Source organism: Borostomias antarcticus (genome assembly GCF_949987555.1).
Source record: "Borostomias antarcticus genome assembly, chromosome: 21".
In the NCBI taxonomy this organism is placed as follows: Eukaryota; Metazoa; Chordata; class Actinopteri; order Stomiiformes; family Stomiidae; genus Borostomias; species Borostomias antarcticus.
This window is the reverse complement of record NC_140254.1, coordinates 16874557-16894387: the sequence shown is the minus strand read 5'-3', so window position 1 is coordinate 16894387 and position 19831 is coordinate 16874557. Positions and strand designations below refer to the sequence as shown.

At 46.0% G+C, this 19831-nt stretch overlaps 3 protein-coding genes across 3 annotated transcripts; 2 read left to right on the top strand and 1 right to left on the bottom strand.

Annotated features, from left to right (window-relative positions):
- The first annotated feature begins 586 nt into the window (after positions 1–586).
- On the top strand, positions 587–5706 carry s100u (S100 calcium binding protein U). Its single transcript, XM_084455705.1, has 3 exons — positions 587–689; positions 3982–4112; positions 4444–5706. Exons 2-3 carry the CDS (start codon positions 3993–3995, stop codon positions 4864–4866), a joined length of 543 nt encoding a protein of 180 aa, XP_084311831.1. The 5' UTR covers positions 587–689; positions 3982–3992; the 3' UTR covers positions 4867–5706.
- Positions 5707–9898: 4192 nt separating this feature from the next.
- Positions 9899–10474, top strand: s100s (S100 calcium binding protein S; the record flags this gene model as incomplete). Its single annotated transcript, XM_084455005.1, has 2 exons — positions 9899–10051; positions 10274–10474. The coding sequence occupies 2 exons, from the start codon at positions 9899–9901 to the stop codon at positions 10472–10474; spliced, it is 354 nt and encodes a 117-aa protein (XP_084311131.1).
- A 4808-nt stretch (positions 10475–15282) lies between these two features.
- Positions 15283–19652, bottom strand: LOC311323253 (SH2 domain-containing adapter protein E-like; the record flags this gene model as incomplete). The annotated part of the gene is made up of 6 exons (XM_084455451.1): positions 15283–15466; positions 15779–15898; positions 16101–16326; positions 16485–16724; positions 17428–17554; positions 19104–19652. 6 exons carry the CDS (start codon positions 19650–19652, stop codon positions 15283–15285), a joined length of 1446 nt encoding a protein of 481 aa, XP_084311577.1.
- Between the last annotated feature and the right edge of the window lie 179 nt (positions 19653–19831).

Here is a 19831-nt window from a genome sequence, read left to right as displayed (position 1 = left end):
ACACACACACACACACACACATACAGCCAGCTGCCACTATAGGTGTGGTGGCTCTGTGACTGGCAAATGACCATTGTGATAACAATGACCACACTGACACGGCATGACACCCTTAAAGTGTGTGTGTTGGTTGTGGCGGTCTGGATAAGGCTATACTTCCAAGAATACATAAAGCCTACATCCCATCTTAACATTACAGTTAGGTTACAGTAGTCTACAACAATAGCAGAGCTCTAGTGAAATGTAACATGAATCTGTTTTGGATGTAAAGAGTTAAAACTCTGACTCAGCTGAGCTCAGCCATCCCTCCCGCCCCCTATCTCTTAAAAGTGAATCCAAACTCTTCAGGCTGGTTTATTGGCGTGAAACTGTACAAATCACACATGACGTACACCATCACTCCATAGCAAAGATAACTAGCAGAGGAAATAAGTCTCAAGGGTGTGATACCAAACCATTTCTTAAAAAGTTATCGCCCAGATCTCCGAGCAGCTCTCCGACCTCCCCCTGTTCCTAGCGCTCTCCCAGGTACACGCCCTTTGACTTGTTAGGAAAAAAGTTTTAAGAAAATCACGGAAGACAGTGTTCAGCCGTACTAGTTGGGCAACGGAGAAAGAGCGGAAAAGAGAGGATAGAAGCGCAAATAAGAGCACATTCCTACTGTTCTCTTGTTCTGCAAACACTATATGGTGAGTTAAATATTTTGTTCGCGTCGTAACGAAAACTTTTTGCTCCGTAAACTAGATTAATACTAATCATTTATGCCACGTTTTCGACGCACCCTCGCAAGAGGCGTCCCAGGGGTTCTCCCTATAACGCGACGCAATTGGAGACTCCAAGTCACCAAACACCGTTTTTTTATGTTTCAATAACTGTTTTCAAAAGGTTATTCATGTGCACACCAGTCAGGCTGATGTGTAGATAATGATTCAAACCTATATTATATTTTATCCTATCAGCAGTCACACCTAGTGTTGTTCTACAAAACTTGCCTGGCTTAGAGGCGTCAGCTGTCACGATGCACCGTCAGGCCACTTGCCTGTCACCAATTCTTTAGAGAAACTTGCACACCGCAATCTCAATGTATGCCATCCACTAGGCCTACAGTGCGCATATAGGCGTTTGCGCATTTTTTCATTAACTTGGTCTTGGGATTTCTTAATGCTTGAATTGGTCAATTTATGAATCGTAGCACTGGACATCTCCAATAGGCACCACTGTTTGTAGGGTTGAAAATGCTTTTCATGGATTTATTAAGCGATAAACCTAAGACGACCGGCATCGTACGCATGTTTTCTACGTTTGAGCCAGAACCTAACTTGTTCCTGCGTTAATATTTCATGCCACACGAGCGGTAGTATTGTCATTACTCTGAGCACGTACCGTATCACATTCGCCCGTTTGGAAACGCAACACTCAATCTCCTTTGGACTCTGGGGGAAACGGGAAACCTCTGTGTAGGCTAGGCCTATATATTTAATTATATGCGCCGTTGTTTTTTTTGCCACTTGTTACAAATAATCGGGATTAGTTTGTGCGCGTCGGAACGTGGTGAGGGCAGAGATGTGGTTGACGTTGGTTAAGTAATGGAAGGCCTGCATTCATTAGGCGAAATTAGGAAGCGATGCGGCCAAACACGTGTCGTCTGGCGTATTTTGGGAAGGTTGATCATCAAACTACGTTAGAACGGCTAGTTCTAAGGCTATCCACTAAATAATTAATATGAGAGAGCAGAACATTGCGGGAATAGTGGAGACTACGGAGATTTTGTTAAGGAGACAGCAGTTCCTCCGTGCGTCACGGTTCCTTGCTTTGAATGGGTGTGACACCTGGCGCGCAATAGTCCCTGTTGTAATGAATGTAGCCGATCTATTGGCTCGTCTTATTATTTGAAATGGTGTAGCCCATGTAGTATGGTAATGACTTAGAATAACAAGGTGCTGCGACTTTAATAATCGATTAGTGCAGTTGTTTTCTCTCTGGTAAAACATAGAAACCCAGAATTTTAGAACCATTCGATCTGATTAATTTGAATTAGTAGCCTAATATTAAAAGAGTAGGCTTTTATTTAACCGTAGAGAGCCTAATGAAACATTTAGGCTACTCTTGATTATAGATAGTGCTAAGTCTGTGACAAGAATGGCCTCACTGTAGCGTGGCTTACAGTATGGTATTTGTGTCAGAACCAAACCACAGAGTGATATTCGGTACCGGTTGTGGTCGACATTATGTCAAAAGCTTGTTAGAGGGCCAATGAAATTGTAGCTTTTAATATGCTGCTGTTCTTGCTCTCCCTCTCGGCATAATTAGGCTAATAGCCATTGGCTTTGCCCGTGGATGTGTTGATTGCAGTAGGGGGAGGGGTGGTGTGAAGAATTTTAATAGGGTGCTATGAAATGTTAGATCAGAGATTAATTTACAGTTTCCCAACAATCCCTACCGCTTTATTTCATAAGGAGATTGAATTCGAGGAGCGGCGGTAAGAAGTGAGAAGTATGTTTTGTGGAAGCAGCTTGTTTGCTTTTCCACAGTTCAATAGTGACGTTGACAGATGTGAGGTTGAATCATAAAAAAAAAAACACCTCCCTCACTGCTTTGGGGCCAACTAGTGCAAAGTTGGCCTGTAAATTCCTGTTTAAGTGAGCTCCACAGACAGCAATGAATGGAATTCTTGCATGGATGTGTCACTCACTGGCATGTATTGAATCTGGTCCATAGTCTGTCTTATGTTACACAGACCTACAGTAACATACCTAGTTAGTCAGATAAATACATACAACCAGTTGCTTGCTACCATTCACATAAACTCAGGTACACACCTACATATGCACACACACAGATGGATGGATGGATATTAACTTTATCCCCAAAGCAAAGCACACACACTCAGCAAATACACACAACAATACAACATGCATAAGAAAATGGCACAGAAATGTACAAAGGTGCATTATAAAAAAGACACATGGCACATACAGTATAAGATGTACAAAAAAATACAGTTACAGAATATTGGAAAACGGACAGACACTGTCTACAGATATTGCATGTGCGTGTTAAGCTGTGAAGCTAAAAGAGATGGAGAGACAGTGAGCAAGGGGGGTAGAAAGGAGAGCGAAAGACGGAGGGAGAGACAGAGAGCAGACAAGGTAATCCCTCTGGTAATCTGAGGCCCTGTCCCTCAGGTGGCTTCAGCAGATCAGGTGACCTATCAAAGATCAGAACGTCCATTGTTCATTGCAGCTTGTGTCTCAATCAGACTCCCTCTTACGCTCTTGTCTTATCCGACGTCACCCACCCATCCTTTGCCCCAGACGAAACACCTGAAACTTGCGCGTCACGAGCCCACAGAGATCCACCTCTTCTTTTTCCACTCTGGTTGCTTGTCAAAGTGTTGTGCTTAAAGGTGATATAGATAACATTTCTATATATATAGATATTTATATCATTTTTTTTTTTTTTTTTAATACATCCACAGAGGTTTTAGAAAGGTGCGGAATAAAAGTATTGCTCCCCCCCCCCCCCCAAAAAAAAAATGATAACGTACAGTATAGCCAGCCGGTCAATATCGAAAAATAAGAGCCCGATCGAAAAATAAGAGCCCGACAGTGCATTTGGAAGGTGGTCCCCACCTCTCATATTACGACCTTTGTTGCCACCCGGTAGCTCTGTGTCAGGAGTCGTAATACTATTGGCTCACAAGCCTTGTTAGAATTGTTTTTATTTTTTATGATTCGTCTACGGAGCAATTTTATGTACAGCACCTCTAAGCTAGTTTGTCTCAGTAGTTTTATTATCGCAAGGGATCAAGACTGGACGATACGTAAGTAAGAAACGCTTCACTTCACACATCGTCACACATTCTCTTCCCCTCTAACCTGTGACCTCGCTCTCTCCTCTCTTGTGCCTCTCTCTTTCTCCTCGCCCTGTCCACCCTCTCCTCCTCGCTGTCCTGCCCTCTGCCCTGCTGCTTGTGCTCAGACACGGGAGCCATGGAGGCAGCCATACAGACGGTGGTCAAGGTTTTCGTGAGTTCTGCCAAGGGGAAGGAGACCCTGGGAGAGAAGGACTTCAATAAACTGGTCACGAATCATCTCAAAAACATCCTGACGGTCGGTCAACCACCCCGCCATTGGCCCTGTTTAATGCCACTCAAATTATGCTAGTTTCTTGTCCAATCAGCAATCTCTCCCTGTCAACCAAACCTAAGACATGAGTATCAATGATATACAGATCTAGACTAGAGAATATAGGCCTGTGTGTTACTATTATGATGTGATGTGCTTAGTCACATGATTACTTCTCTTATCTGGTGGAGTTCTGTGTCAGGGAGGTCACTTCCTGTTCCTGTGTCTCCCTGGAGACACGGGACAGTTCAGAGGTGGTGTTATTATGCCTAGCTAGTTACTTTATATGCATGGCTGTTCCCGTCTCTCCCTTTAGGGCATAGAGAGCTCAGAAGCGGTGAGGAACATGCGCCAGGGTCTGGACGGCAACAGCGACGGCAGGGTCGGCTTCGAGGAGTACATGAAGCTGGTGGGCTACCTGGCCACTTCTCTCAGCCAGCAAAGGTCCGTCCCCTCCGAGGCGCCCGCCGAGAACGCCGCCGCCGTCATCGCGGCCGAGCCGGAGAGCGCCGAGCCGACCGTGGAGGCGGAGCAGCCACAGGCGGCGGCGGCGGTGGTGGCGGTGGTGGCGGGGGGAGAGGAGGAGGAGGAGGTCAAAGAAGAAGGGAAGGTGGAAGCGAAGGAGGAGGAAGAGAAGGTGGAGGAGGCGGAAGAGAAGGCAGCAGCACCAGTGGGGGAGGAGGAGGAGAAGAAGACAGAGGAGGAGGAGGAGAAGAAGACAGAGGAGGAGGCCTCCTAGGAGACCCACACCGGCCTCGTCCGGACACTTTATGTTCTTACCAAACTCCTACACGACACACACACACACTACCACACTACACACCCCAACACAGAGGCAACAGCAAATATCCAGTACATGATGCCAATCTACAAGACACACGATTTGTTAAAAAAAAAAGTTTTTAAAAGGCACTACACAACCTTACCACACTACAAAGCCCATTCCTTTTCATATATATATTTTTAAAATATGTATAACTGTACTAACATACATGACACTGCAATTACTTGCATTGAATCAGTATATACCACTGTTGATATTCTTCCCACTACATAGACAACCTTACCTCATAACATTAGCATATGACAAAGATATCGATAGTTATCAACACGTACAGTATCCCTGTGAGATTCTCAAACTCTAGCTCCTAACGCCAGGCCACTCCACGTCCTTCTAGCACACTGACACACATCCTGCCACGGGGTCAGTACGCTAGCTCAGCCCCTACAGGGTCTAGCTCTCCTCTCCACCTCTTGCCCCGTCTGTCTATCTGACTCTCTTGTCTGAAGTGTCATACGTTCCATTATGACAATGCAACGCTACACACTACTGTGCATCCCACAATGTACAGATAGGCAGCCAGGTACCTCTCAAACCACTCTGTACAAAGTTGCTCAGCTCAGGCCCCTGCACCCCCCCCCCCACAAACACACACACACTCTGGATCTGTGTTCGGCATGAAAATCTATCATCGGCATAGTCTCTCTATCATTGCCTCTCTCCATCCTCATTCACAGGAAGCTTGAGAGTTGTGGGTGGTGGCCAGACTCCCTCCTGTCTCTGTTTAGCCGTGGGAAGAGGTGCAGGATCAGGTGTGTGTGAGGGGAGGGAGGGAGGGTAAATAATTAAGGGCCAATGCAGGATGGAATACACACCAGTAGACCCTTGTGGCCCTTGGTGAGGCCCGAAATAGCCCCAGCAGTGGGCTTCTGACCCAGGGAGGCCCCTGTGGGTCCTGGAGGGGCAGACAGAGCCATTCCCCATGCAACCCAGTCCTGCAGAAGGGAAGAACAAATGAGAACCTCAAACGTTAGGAAAACGTCTGTAGCCCTTAGACATGGCGGCAAGTGACCGTGAAGGGTCAGTGCAGAAACCCGACCTGTTTTATGATCTTGTTTGCTTGTTTTGTTTACATCGGAATGCTATTGTTTTTTTCTGGTTCTGGTTCCAATCTGTCAGGTTTGCATGGTCATGTCAGGAAGTTGGTCACACCCCTTCTTGCACTGCTGGGAGTACCTGTTTGTCCTGCAACTAGAGCCTAGAGCTGAATTGTTTCAAAACCAAGGACTTCGTTTTAATGGCAACACACCCTCTGCAAACACATGCCACCCTGAGATACAGGGATACATGTGCCCTGCTGAGATCTAGAGCTTTAGTGTTTCAGAGGTCTTTGCAGTTGCAGATGATGGCCCTAAAACGTTTTACATACCGACCGGTCAGACTTCTAAAAAGATTTGATTATGACCAGCATGCAACCCATGATAAAATATGTTGTTTATGTTGCTTTTCACTTATACACTTATACAACAGATATTACTTCATTCCAGTCACCCCTGGCCTGTTCTGTAAGACTAACATGATATACATGTCTTCTATCGCTTTTGAATAGCACCACTACGGAGACAAGTGAAGTCTTAATGGGAACCTAGGGGGTCATAAACACATTAGTTGTCAGATATACGAACACAATTTGTTAATTAGAGTTTAATGGTTAGTAAATTGTATTATCATCATTAAGGCACGCATGAAGAAAAAGCTCATGTTGCATGCTACCATGTAGTGCTACAGCCCATTTTGGGGGGAAAACAAAACCTGTTTATTCTAATACACAGCACATCAAAGCCCTGGAGGGGGGGTACACTGAGAAGACAAACATACAGTCTGCCTCATTTACATACCATGTAAATACATTTGACATTTTAGTCGTTTAGCAGATGCTTAGTAAGAAGCAACTTACAATAAGTACATTTGTCTAGAGTAAGTGAGCCGACTGGCCCAGTCATCATCAGTAAAGCTTTCCGCGAGCGCAGGTGACACCAGCGGTCACAGTGTTAGATCGTATGTGAGGGTTAGGGGTCGGCCCAGTGGATACGAACCTGTGTTAAATCCAGCGCTATTCTCTCCATACTCTGGCAGGGTTTCTATCACTGTCTTTCCTCACTGCGTCCGTCGCGTGATCTATTCTAACTAACCAAGGAAACATAGCCTCTTCAGACGTCATACACTCACATAGCCACATCATTAATCCCATGTATTTATATACTATAAACATCTACTATCAACATACTTTTTTACAGCAACGCACAAGTAGGCAACATTACTATGACACTTTATGTGGCAAAATTGTCTCTCTAGCACCCTCTATAGTTTGCATTTCAGTTCTAGGAAGGCTGCTGAACTTGGGCCTCAGCCATTTGCACCCTGTGTACACAGTTAGTAGTAAGCTGTGTTGCCTCCTAATTTTCCCTTTAGTCCAGACACAATAAAACATTCAATTTGTTGAGGAGTTAAACGTAATCCAGCTCAAACTAACCCTTCATGAAACATACCGACTCACTCACTCTTTATCAACTCTTGATCCTGTACAGGGATGTTATTTCTGAGGTACTGTACTACACTAGATATGAAATGACAAACTGTTCAGGATCAGTCAGTCTCTCTAGACAATGGTAGACTGTCCAAAGTCCACTGAGTCATGCCGTCCTCAAAGCAAGCCTCAGACACCTTGTGTAGGCTAATAAACCACTGTGCCAAGTGTTGCACCTGCTCCTCTAAAGCTGTACCATCGTTGCTTATCTATCTTTATATCTATACGCTGACATGTAACCACTGTTTCATAAATAGCAGATAATAAATGATACTGTGACGCCAACACTCTGTCCTGAAGCTCTGTTGTATACTGACATCAAGTGCCATGTGTGTGTGTGTGTGAGAGAGAGAGAGTGTGTGTGTGTGTGTGTGTGTGTGTGTGTGTGTGTGTGTGTGTGTGTGTGTGTGTGTGTGTGTGTGTGTGTGTGAGAGAGAGAGTGTGTGAGAGTGTGTGTCCGTGGGGAATGAGAGATGAGGAAGGAAGGCAGGAGAGAGAAACAGAAGCAGGGGCACGTACGTAGGAGGACGAGAGCAAGGGGAGGAGGGACAGGTGATATTTAAACCCCTGGCACCCTCTCTCCCCATCCATCTTCTGCTTGGCCCTATCTCTCTCTCTCCCTCTTCACCAGAAACAAAGGAGGCCCCTCCATCATCACTCAGGTAAGATGGACAGCTTGGAGTAGAGCAGTAGTGGTCTGCTTTCTCCTCCTCTGTATGGGATAACCTGAATGCTTGGATCACCCATGTTTGAAGAGGTAGAGCATAGCAGAAAGCATTTTAATGTTAAGATATTTGGAAATATTAGGATCCAGAGCAGTGAGAGTCGGACGATGATATTTTATTGTTCATTACCGGTGCTGTTTCGATGCAAAGGATGCTTGAAAACATCTACTGAAGAAATGTATGGATTAATGTCATCACTACTGGGATGATTTTAATTGGACTGTTAAGACCGATATTAACAGGGAAAGTAGCACATTTCAATATTATTATTTTGCAATTAGCCATTAATAGAGATAGATAAGAGATATACAAGATAGTTATAGATAACTAAATAATGTCTATTTCAGTACCAGAAAGTGAATTAATTGTGCATTTGTTCTACTTAAAACGTAACTAATTATCTCTAAATTGTATTAGGGAATTAGGGACATTTCTTTAAAGGGTCATCTTACTGTGACATCTGGGAGTAATGCACTGGAAAATGAGACTTATAATTATTCTGTGGACTCAATATTGTATTACAGTCAACATTTTGGTCACCATGGCTCTCTATTGTATTGTGCCAGTCATTGAGTCAACTGACCCCTATAGATTTCTCTCCTCTCCTCCTCTCCTCACGCCTTCTCTCATCTCCTCTCTCCTCTTCTGTTCTCTCGTCTTCCCTCCTGTCTACTGTGTCCACTGCTGTCCTTTCCTGGTGTCTTATGCGTGCAACGTTGTTTTGGGTATTTCTATTCCTCAAGGCAATGCTAGCATGTCACTGTATAATATAGAGGAGTTCGAATGGGTTGATCTCCTCTGTCACGATTGATGTTTCACGTTTCAGTAAATCAGGATTGAGTGAGAGAGTGTTTGTGTTTGTGTGTGTGTGTGTGTGTGTGTGTGTGTGTGTGTGCGTGCGTGCGTTCGTTCGTGTGTAAGTGGGCAACTCATGTTACCTGGTCCCCAACTTCTGTTTGAGATTGCCCAGTAGTGGATCCGCACAGTTTTGTTTTTCCCTTGTGGTTTCAATCTCAATATTAGGATTGTTACACAACCAACATGCAGTAGACTACTTGTAACTGTCCAACCCTAAAACCTGTCATTCTGTTAAATGTGATATATAGTTATAGTAGGTCTAAAGAATTCAATCATTTATTCAGAAGCTTAACCTTTTCTGATGTGTACATAGATTGTTGATATTCTTAGTACATCCACTTACAGTAAACCATGTTGAAAGATAAATGCTACTAAACTGTGTACATGAGTCAGTGTCATTGACAGTGACGTATCTATGTGTCTATGTGTGCACAGTCTCCACGAAAACCAGCTCAACACGATCCAAGATGCCACGCCACACGATGTGTGTAAGATTGTTGCTTTTCAAAAGCCGCTCTGTCACCTTTCAACCCTGAAACCTTTCCGATATAAAACCAAGTAACACACAGAGCACATACGAACACCGGCTCCCTGTGGGGTCAGGAACAACCTCTCTCTCTCTACCTATGTGGCCTGTCACCTGACCTGTGTCATCAAACCGGGCGCCTTCTGTGTTTCGCTCTACTTCCGTCTGTCCGCCCTGTTTCTGTCCCTCTAAGAGGGCTTCATCCCTGTCTGTCATGTGATCGCACATACTGCTGGGATTGGAGCGAGCACCCTGCCACAGTGGCTGAACTTTGACCCCCTGCACCCCTCTAGCATGTCCAAGGAGCCGTCGACCGACCTGGAGAGCGCCATGCAGATGCTGATCAAGACCTTCCACAAGTACTCGGGGAAAGAGGGCGACAAATACACTCTGAGCAGGGTTGAGCTGAGAGAGCTGCTGACGGAAGAGCTGGGGAACTACCTAGGGGTAAACACACACACACACACACACAAAGTATGCACTTGTCTGCATGTACAAATATGCACTCACACACAGACTTGTACAGGCATGACATGTACAAGTCCGAACTTTGGCGCACGCACACACTCACATACTCACACACACACATACGCACACTCACACACAGGCTCAGCAGAGTTCAGATTCTTACCCTCCCCCTCCTTCTCTTTCTCCCTCTCCCCCAATCAGAACGCCAAGGATAATGATGGGGTGGAGAAGGTGATGAACGACCTGGACGCCAACAACGACGGGGAGGTGGACTTCACCGAGTTCATCATCCTGATGGGGGCGCTCACGGTCGCCTGCAACGACTTTTTCCTGGAATTCAAGTCGGACGACGACCCCCCCGCGAAGTCTACCACGAGCACAAAAGCGGGGGACAAGAAGTGAGGAAGACGAGGAGGAGAAGGGGGGAGGAGGAGATGGGGGGGAGGGGGGGTGGCTTGAAAGGAAATGGAAGTTATGAGAAGGGCCATTGAGCTGCTGTAGAAAGACAGAATCTGTGATGAGTCCTCAAAATGGTTGTCTTATGCAATTTCTAGATAATGCACCTTGACGTGTGATGAAGGATAAAGGATTTATTGCAGGGTGAAGGTTATGTGTTCCCTCTGGGTTAACACATTACTACATATTAAAAAAGACAAAGATTGAAAAGAGGGTGATTGAACATGATAGACTATTGAGTGTAACTTCAATATAAACTATCAAATTATTACTGTATTATGTATTCAGTGTTGACCATATGAATATCATTAATCCCTTTCTTTGCAACTATTTTGTAATCTTTTTGGTAATAACCAATGTGTTCTTACAAATAATAAACATTACTCTTAACCAGATCTCATCAATATTCTGTTGTCATTTCTCTGTCAAAGAGAACAAATCACTAGTGTGTGGGTGTGTGGGTGGGTGCATGTGTGTGTGTGCGTGCACGCATCCATGCGTGCAAATGCATGTCTATGTGACTGTGTGTGTGTGTGTGTGTGTGTTTGTATACTGTAGGTGTTGAGAGTAGGGATTCCCAGAGAGTAAACTGCTCTAGCTTACACATACTGCCAACAATGTCCTGTTCCACCAGATCTAAGTTGACCCAGATGTTTGACTTGGACCCACAGAAGAAAAATACTTAGTATGAGGGAGTGAGAGAGAGAACGCAGAAGATGTGCATGATCTTGGGCGTGCAAACATTTGGAGTACATTTGTGAATTATGTTGCTTGGAGAGCAAAGCAGAAGTATAATCACCAAGGAATGTTCATGCTCAGATAGCTGCTGTGAGCACCGTTCACTGCCTGAGTTGTACCACTGTCTCTACATCGGCCAATCAACATCTCAGTCTCTACCTGGTTGGCTTTTAACACTGTCTGTCAACTGAAAGTCTGAGAAGAAAGGGGAGCGGTGTATCATGGACCCGCCCCTTTCCGTGGGAGTTCCTCATTATCATTTCTTTGACTAGTGGAATGTTGAGAGGTGCTCGGTGATTGGATGTTTCAAATACCTCAGCACTGCTTTGAGGCCCAATGGACAGGTAGAGGGCATGCATTTAGAAACAAACATAATCCTCTCAGGTAAGGTTACAGTATTCTGTGGCTTAAGGGACAAAACACCTCAGCTGTCAAGGTGAAACAAATCCAAAATAGCATTGAACTCTCGATTCCCTGCAACAGCAAGGAGCCTAGTGTAGCTAGCTCTGGCATTTGGTTCTGAAGGGTGATGCCAAAAGAGCCTGGTATCCTCTTTACACACTGTAGCTTATGTAAGCAAGTTGAATTGGCTAAACTCACTCCTCAGTATAAATAGCGCCGACCCAAGCCATCGAATCGCTAGCTTTTCGGTAGCGTAGCTGGCTAAAGTGGTGTTTAAAGTTGTCATGTGCGTTGGCAAGTCAGCGGATCTGAGATTGAACCCACCATGGGATAGTGAGGGTGGAAGCGATACTGACAAATGACGCAGTGAACCTTGTGACAGTGGTGCCGTGACCCGGATACAAAGTTGGGCTCAGCTCGACCAGCTGGGGTCGCTGTGGTGTGTGGAGTGAGTTTAGGGGGGTGAGTTTAACAGAGTTGAATTGGTTAAACTCGCTCCTCAGTATAAAAACCTCCCAACCGCGCCATCATATCGCTAGCTTTCCAGTGGCGTAGCTGGCTAAAGCGGTGTTCATGTAAAAGGTGGTCATGTGCAGAGGACCTGAGATGGAACCCAGCATGGAGAAGTGAGGGTGGAAGCGATACTGAAGAGCGACATAGTGAATCCTGTGACACCTACATTAGGGTTAAGGAATGTAGGATAGACCGTAGCATGGGCTATAACATAGCCAGCATCCACAAGATGTACAGTATAGTGAGTATGTTAGTTAACCACACTTGTGTCAGAAAGCAACTGTATCGATGTGGTATATGAGGTCAGTCTGGGCTTATGGCTGGTAATTTCATAATTCACACTGTACTCTATCTTTATCTAAAACCCACACTTGACCTTGGCCAGGACGCCAGGTCCTGTCCAGCAGACTCTCTTAATGGGACACCCATGGCTGACCCAGGCACTGTAAGCTAAGGAGAGGTGGGACACGGAACCTGCACATGTCACAAGGACACACGGACAGCAGCAGCAGATAAGGATGGCAGCAGGGTCACTTTAGTTACCAAGAGCCATGAGGTCAAGCGACACCAAGATGCCAAAGTGACCCGTCCATCAGACAGGCAGCCCTGTGCTCTCACATGAGCTGGAGAGGACTTAGATCACACCTGTGTGTGTGTGTGTGTGTGTGTGTGTGTGTGTGTGTGTGTGTGTGTGTGTGTGTGTGTGTGTGTGTGTGTGTGTGTGTGTATGTGTGTGTGTGTGTGCGTGTTCACTTTGCTTTGTCTGTGTCCACTTTGCTTTGCCTGCACTGCACAGACATATCACAACGGCACACACATGATTGTATATATAAAACATCGCACATGCATTACATTCTGTACACATACTGTTTATACACTCACCGCACTCCATTCTGTATATTGTATTTGTATTTTATTGGATATATTGTGTTTTGTATTTGCACTGTCCTGTCTTTGCACTGTCCCGTCTTGTCCTTGCATCAGTGTAGGCACCATCGACCAAAACAAATTCTTAGTATGTGTAAACTACTAGGAATGGAGGCTTGGCCACCAAACCTAACTATGGTCTATGCAATGTCATTCAGTAGTAGTAGTAGTATTAGACCTTACTGATCCATAGGGGGACATTGTACTGTTGCAGTGTCAAGATAACAAGCAACACCATCCAGACTAAATACAAATTTACAATAGATACCTAAACAATCAAAATATAGGCTATAAGAGGGCAAACAAACAAGTGTGTAGCCTAGATAGGTTCTTTAGCATCCCCGGGTTGTGCAAAAAAAAGTCTAGGTGAGTCAGAGGACAGACGATAGTCAGACTTCGATATCAGACATCAGACAGACAGAGCAGAAGAGAGAAGGAGAGAGCGATGGTGTCAAGTCCTTTTCCTCCACGTTAAGTGTCTCTGATATGGGTGTAATGATACTTACCCTTCCACTTCGGCCATTTCTAGCGGTGTGTTTAGCTCATGTAGGCTTTACACTAATGATCCTAGACCTGACCTTGAATTTGATCCTCACTCAGCATTAAATCTCTTACAAGACTCTTTACTCGTCATTTCGACTCTGAGCCAGCGTACATAATCCTTTCGGTGGACGGGCAAAACAAACGGCCTGCATGCTGTCAGATTGAATGAATCACCAAACCATCTGATACTGACTGTGACTATCCATTTTCCAGCACCATAGACTCTCCAAAATCAGCTGAGTAGGGTGGTTACAAGGGCATGACATTCATCCACATTGTGATTGGGTCAAGACAGAGGCAATAGCCTGCTAGGCTACATAGGTATTTATATTTAATTTTGTCTTGTCATTTTATGATTGATATGATTTTATGAAGGTGAAATAAAGTTGGTGAATATCAGAGGATGATCCAGGGTACTTTATTAAAATTAGTTATACAACTCATTCATGCTTAAACACCACACACACACACACACACACACACGACTAAGTAAACAAAACAATGTCATCACCAAGGGTTACATATCATAAATTGCAAGACAAAAATAATTGGCACATCTCACGTGGTTGGTCCATCTTTTAGCACCAGGAGGCACAATATTTCAGGAGTGTCACAGGTAAAACAAACTACAAAATCACCTACAGTACTACAGTAGTTAAGTTTCAATTGGATTTTTGGAGGTCATACTACATAAAACAATGTTTCATACACTTAGGTCTTTAATTGGGATTTCCAGGATCTAATGCTATAAAGTAATATGTTATTACCCAGTTACAGTTCATTACCCAAACAATCAAATGAGTGTTCATTAACAGATGAAAGCAGATAAATTGTGATAATCCCAGCATATATGAGACGACTTAGTGACCAGAAATGGGAGGCCTAGATTCAGTGTAAAAGTCACAACATGAATCCATTGCATGTTGCATTAGGGTGAATCACATCATGGGTCACAGACTAGGTGGTGGGCCTGCACGCATAAAAACGCCATCCTTCACAAGATGACAACCACAAGGGAAATGCAAGGTTTAAGATTGACAGTATCTCTTCTATACCTGTAAACACATGACTCTAAGAGCATTACTCAGCGTTGTCTGTGTTCATAACTTGATGTTGTTCTGTGTGGCGATCCATTTTATTTCACCACAGGTTTGTGGGTAGTAATAGTCCAGTTGGTGCAGTGAGCCAGCACATCCACCAGGTGGGGTGAGAGGATCATTATACAGCAGCATTTTGTTTTCCCAATAATGTTTACTCAAATATTTCAGCTCCTCCCCAGTACACATGCAAAACAGTAGGCTGGCTGTTTTGCATTAGCTGCATATGAAATGAGACGACAAACAGGAAGAGGGCAATTACTCCAAGGCCCAGGCTACTGAGAACTACAGTCAGAAAGACTACATACTGCATGATGCAGAGTACATCAGAATGAATAAGGCAGAGACTGATGAAGAGGAGATGGAGAAGATGGAGTTAAAATTCAGCTTGCTGGGTCAAATGGTTGCCTCTGTCCTACTTTCTGCTTTAGAAGAAGGGCAATAATCCTAATAGAGTAGGGACGTTTTCATAAGTGATGCTATAGGCTACTGTAGAGGCGCGACATACACCTGAGCGTGACGGGGTTGGGACGGTCAGTGAGGGCGGGGAACGGGGTGCAGCAGGGTCATGTGCTCGGCCCCGTTGAAGGGCAGCCTCTGGGTGCTGTAGTGGTGCACCACCTCCGGTATGCTGGGAAACACGCAGCTGCTCTGGTCCAGCGTGTAGCCGTTCTCCTTGGTCTGGGCCACGATGATGTGCACACAGCCCTGGCTCGTCCTGGGGGGGTGGGGGTGACACAGAGGGGGGGCTTAGTGTTAGCGTTATGCACCAACAGACCAGAACAAAGTCCTAGTATGTGTATAAACCCACCTGGCAAAATAGAATTAGATTCTGATACTAAACATTACTCCTTGGTAGTACACAGTAGTTTAATCTGATTTGGAAATCACACTGACACAAAAGGTTCAGCGCGTCAACAGAGGTTTGTTTGTAAGTTGGTAGTCAGTTCACGCACCAGAGCATGGTGTCAGTCAAGTCGTGGAATGAATGGTTTATCTTCCCAAAACCCTGAGACCAATGCTAACTCACTTGAGGGCGATGGAGTACTTGCTGGTTCCTGATTCGCTGTTCCTGACCAGGAAACTAGCCTCTCGGCAGGACTGCAGCTGAAGCTCCGCCCCCTGCCGTGTCACACAGCCATGGTACCAGCTGAGAGGGAGAGAGGGAGAAAGACAGTAAAGAACAGGGTAGAGTGTATAAGGGTTAGACAAGATGCTGAGCTTAAGAAAACCAAAATGATTTGAACACTTTGAACAGTGCAAGACATTTCAACGGCAGTGGTGTTCGCTCCCGCCCTTCGAGGATTCCGGGATGATTATTTGTCTCGGGGTGCCGGTGCTCTGTGGCCCACCTCTGTTTCTCCAGGGGCAGGGTGGGGTCAATGCGACACCCCTCCGCTTCGGGGGTGTGGCTGTGGGCAGAGGAGGGGGACAGGGTGGGGGAGGACTTGAGAATCTTCTGGCTCCAGCTCTTCTGTCTCAGGTGCTGCTGGGCGGGCTGCTGTGGCTGGCGAGTGAGAGTGGGGTGCGGGGGGTCCTCCTTGGTTGGGGACGGCCGTTCGGGGCTGTCAAACTGAGCTGGAGGGAGACAGTGTCATTATTTATGGCTCTGGCCTAGAAAGAAGACTCGTATAAGCGCAGAATCTTGTTTACACCACACAGGTGAGCTAGGAGTGTGTACAGTATCACGGTCTAATGTGTGTTGTGGGTCTGGACTGAGAAACTGCTAGGCTGACCTGACAGTGCCTTCACTATCTGCTCCTTCTTCCACTCCCAGGGTAGCTCGTACTCCACGGAGGGCCGGGGGTCTAACTCTAGACGGGTGACCGGGGTCTTCGCGCCTCCTCCTCCTCCGTCGCCCTCGACGCCAGCGTCATACGGGACGTCGTAGTTCTGCGGGGGCGCGGACTCGCTCTCGCCCCCTTCCAGCAGGACGCACATCTTCAGCAGGTCCTTGGAGCCCCTGCGTCTGATCTCTGAGGGGGACAAAGAGTTCCACACGTCACGTACCTCACACTGGGTGATCAAGCTGCTTCTAGAACTTGGCCTGGCCTTCCTAAATGCACTGCTTAATGTGTCATAGCAATATCTCTTCCTGGTCCATGATGATGTGTTAAACAGTGACACATTGTATAAAAAGGGTCAGTCATATCACGTCACACCCCAGGGAAACTACAGACTGGGCATTCCCTGAGGTATTGTCGTGAGATACATTAATGAAGTTGAGTTGACCAGAGTGCTACAGACCGTGATCAGAGTCACAGGAGGCGATTGTGTAAGAATTTGGGGTGAAACAATGGAGTGACGGAATGAAAGGTCGACGGAGCACGTGATTGGACGCCTGACCAGTTTGTCTTCCTGGATGCAGGGAAGTTGTGAGAAATGGTCTGAGGCCTGTCCATATAGGGGGCCGTGTAAGGCCTCACAGTGTGCGTGTGCCGGGCGGGGGGACAATATGGGCCACCTTTCTTTTCGGAGAATAGTACCAGGAAACAGAGACAGGAAAAAGGAAGTAGACAGGAAACTGCGCCCTTTGTCCTAGCACAACACAGTTGCTGTGGCAACCCCATGGGGTACTGTTCTGTAGCCTAGGGAGAGTTGAACTCATATTCACGCCGCTTCTGTTCGCTCTCTCTGGATAGACTGGGGGACAGTCTCCACCTGTTAGAGACATCTCACCTGTTATCATCTGCTGGGCGTCGTACGGCTCCATGTAGCCGTCGTTCTCCCCCTCTCTCTCCGCCTCCCTCTGCTCCCGAGTCTTCTGGGCGTCAAAGGGATCTGCATAGTCCTCTAGTATGATCACCTGAGACCAGCAACAGAGGGTCATGGTTATGAGTGATTACTTATGAGTGGTATCTAAAAACTACTTTAAAAAGTAGGCGTATTCACAAATCGGAGGACAGCTGAGGTAACAAGGAGGAAAACGTTGTCCTGCTTCGCAAAGAGACCAACAGTACAGATCGGCCTAGCGATTAGTCCTTCCAAACGATATCTAAACTGGTTTATTGCCAGTTCTCTTCAAAGGCGGTATCACTGCTCCAGCTTCATTCTAAGGCTGTTATCTTCACTAACACCTCTCTGCTAAGAGCTGCTGTTCTACAGAAGCGTTCACACTCGACTGCCAAGACTTATCAATGTCATAAACATTCATGTTTGTCTCCGTGCCGGAGACGACGATCCTACTGCTGGGAGATGAATTCTTGTGTTTTAATCTGGGATTCCTGGCCAACAAGAGGAATGAAAGGCCCTCAATGGACAGGCCTCACAACCGCCCTCCATCCCCCTCTCCGGGTCCCAAACACACACATGTGAGCGTAAGATTGTAAAGAAATACTGCTGATCTACACACTGACCAGGTCCCGAGTCACACCTGAAGGCTGAAACTCCCCAGAGAGATACCAAGAGAGAGATACCACGTTTTTCATTACGAAAGAAAGAGAGGCGACGGAGAGAACAGACTGAAAAGCCCATGCGACAGGTAAGAACAGGACCGGGCACACAGGACTGGGAAACATAACACTCTCACCCCTCCGTTTCTCCTCCCTCCTTTATCTGGCTTTTTTTCACACCATCTTGCTACATCTTCCCCCCTGACTTTTCTCTCTTTCTTTTTTTCAAAGTGAAGCCGGAGGGGACTTGGGTTAGCGCCTGAGTGTCAGATGACACAATGCTTTTTATAACCTGATAGCCCTCTCCGGGGGTTAAAAGACAGAGAAGAGAGGGATGAGGTGGAGGGATGAGAGCAGGAGAACACTGGGCAAAGGAACACAGGGGGGGGGGGGGGGGGGGGTTGGGGCTTATGTAGGTTTGTCTGATCATACCTTGATTTTGCATTCAATAGGGGTGAGAACGGGGGGGGGGGGGGTCTAAGAGAGGAGAGATATGGAGACGAATGGAAAGAAAGACAGCGAGACAGACAGGGGGGACTGGACACAATGGGAGGCTGAGACAAAGGGGAGGGAGGAAAACTGAAACAATAATATCAAATTTCACAGCTTCAACCGTTCAGTGTCAACAGCATTGATGTCACCGCATGTTATTTCTTGGAAGTGTTCCTGTAGGCTACTATGAAATCAGGGGGGGGGGAGTGAACATTTTCTTTAGTTAGCCTAGGTTCAATTCATCAATCAGGTTTCAGGATTCAAAGTTTTACAAGGACATTTCTACAATCATTACTGTGATGAATCCAACAGGTAGTATGACAGATATACAAGCAAGGCACTTGCCAGCAGTTTATACTCAGATCAGCTGAAGCACAATCCTGTCATTTACTCATTCAACATCACATGGCCATATAAACATGGCAGATTTCTTGCTTAGGGAAAAAATAGAAACCCATTCCAAGTTCTTACCGTCTCTGCTTTGCACTGCGTCTGTCCTTTCTCCGTCTCGGGTACCACTTGGCTGATGGTACCACTGTTGAAGTTCGGGCTCTTGTCCTGTACCCTGATCAGCCGGCTGCTGAAGGCATTCGTAGAACTTAAACTTTTGATTGGCCGGTGTTCCTCAAGCACCATTTCGGCTTTGGAATTTTTTCGACTCTTCCCTGGAATAAGACTATCCCAAACTTTGCCATCCTTTATCGAACCTGTGCCATTCCTTCCCAATTCGATGGCAGAATTTTTTCTATTTCGTCCTGACAGTAGAGAGGCAACTCCTCCACCTCCACCGCTACTATCCACGCCCGAGTTTTTACGCAGATTCCCTTTAGAACTAGTTGCCTTGGTGCCGATGCCAGCCACCAGCCCCGGCTTGGCTCGGGATTGGGACCCTGATTCTGAGGCGGAGCGGATCCTGTCGGTACCGTTCTTCAAATTGATGGGGAACTCTTTGAACCACTTTGCCATTGTCACTACGTAGAAAGCCAATAACTTCTTTGCTCCGACACCTTTTAGCGCCATGCACCGAGGCCCAAGAGACGCACCTTTAGAAATCACAGCTATTGTAACACAATAGACTTCCGTTGCTTACAGGGCCGTTCTCTCAGTTTCTTTGTAATTTATGTAGGCTACAGGATCGACCGAGCTTTTTCTTTAGTTATTTTTTTTATCAAGAGGAAGGTTTTCTTATATAATAGCCT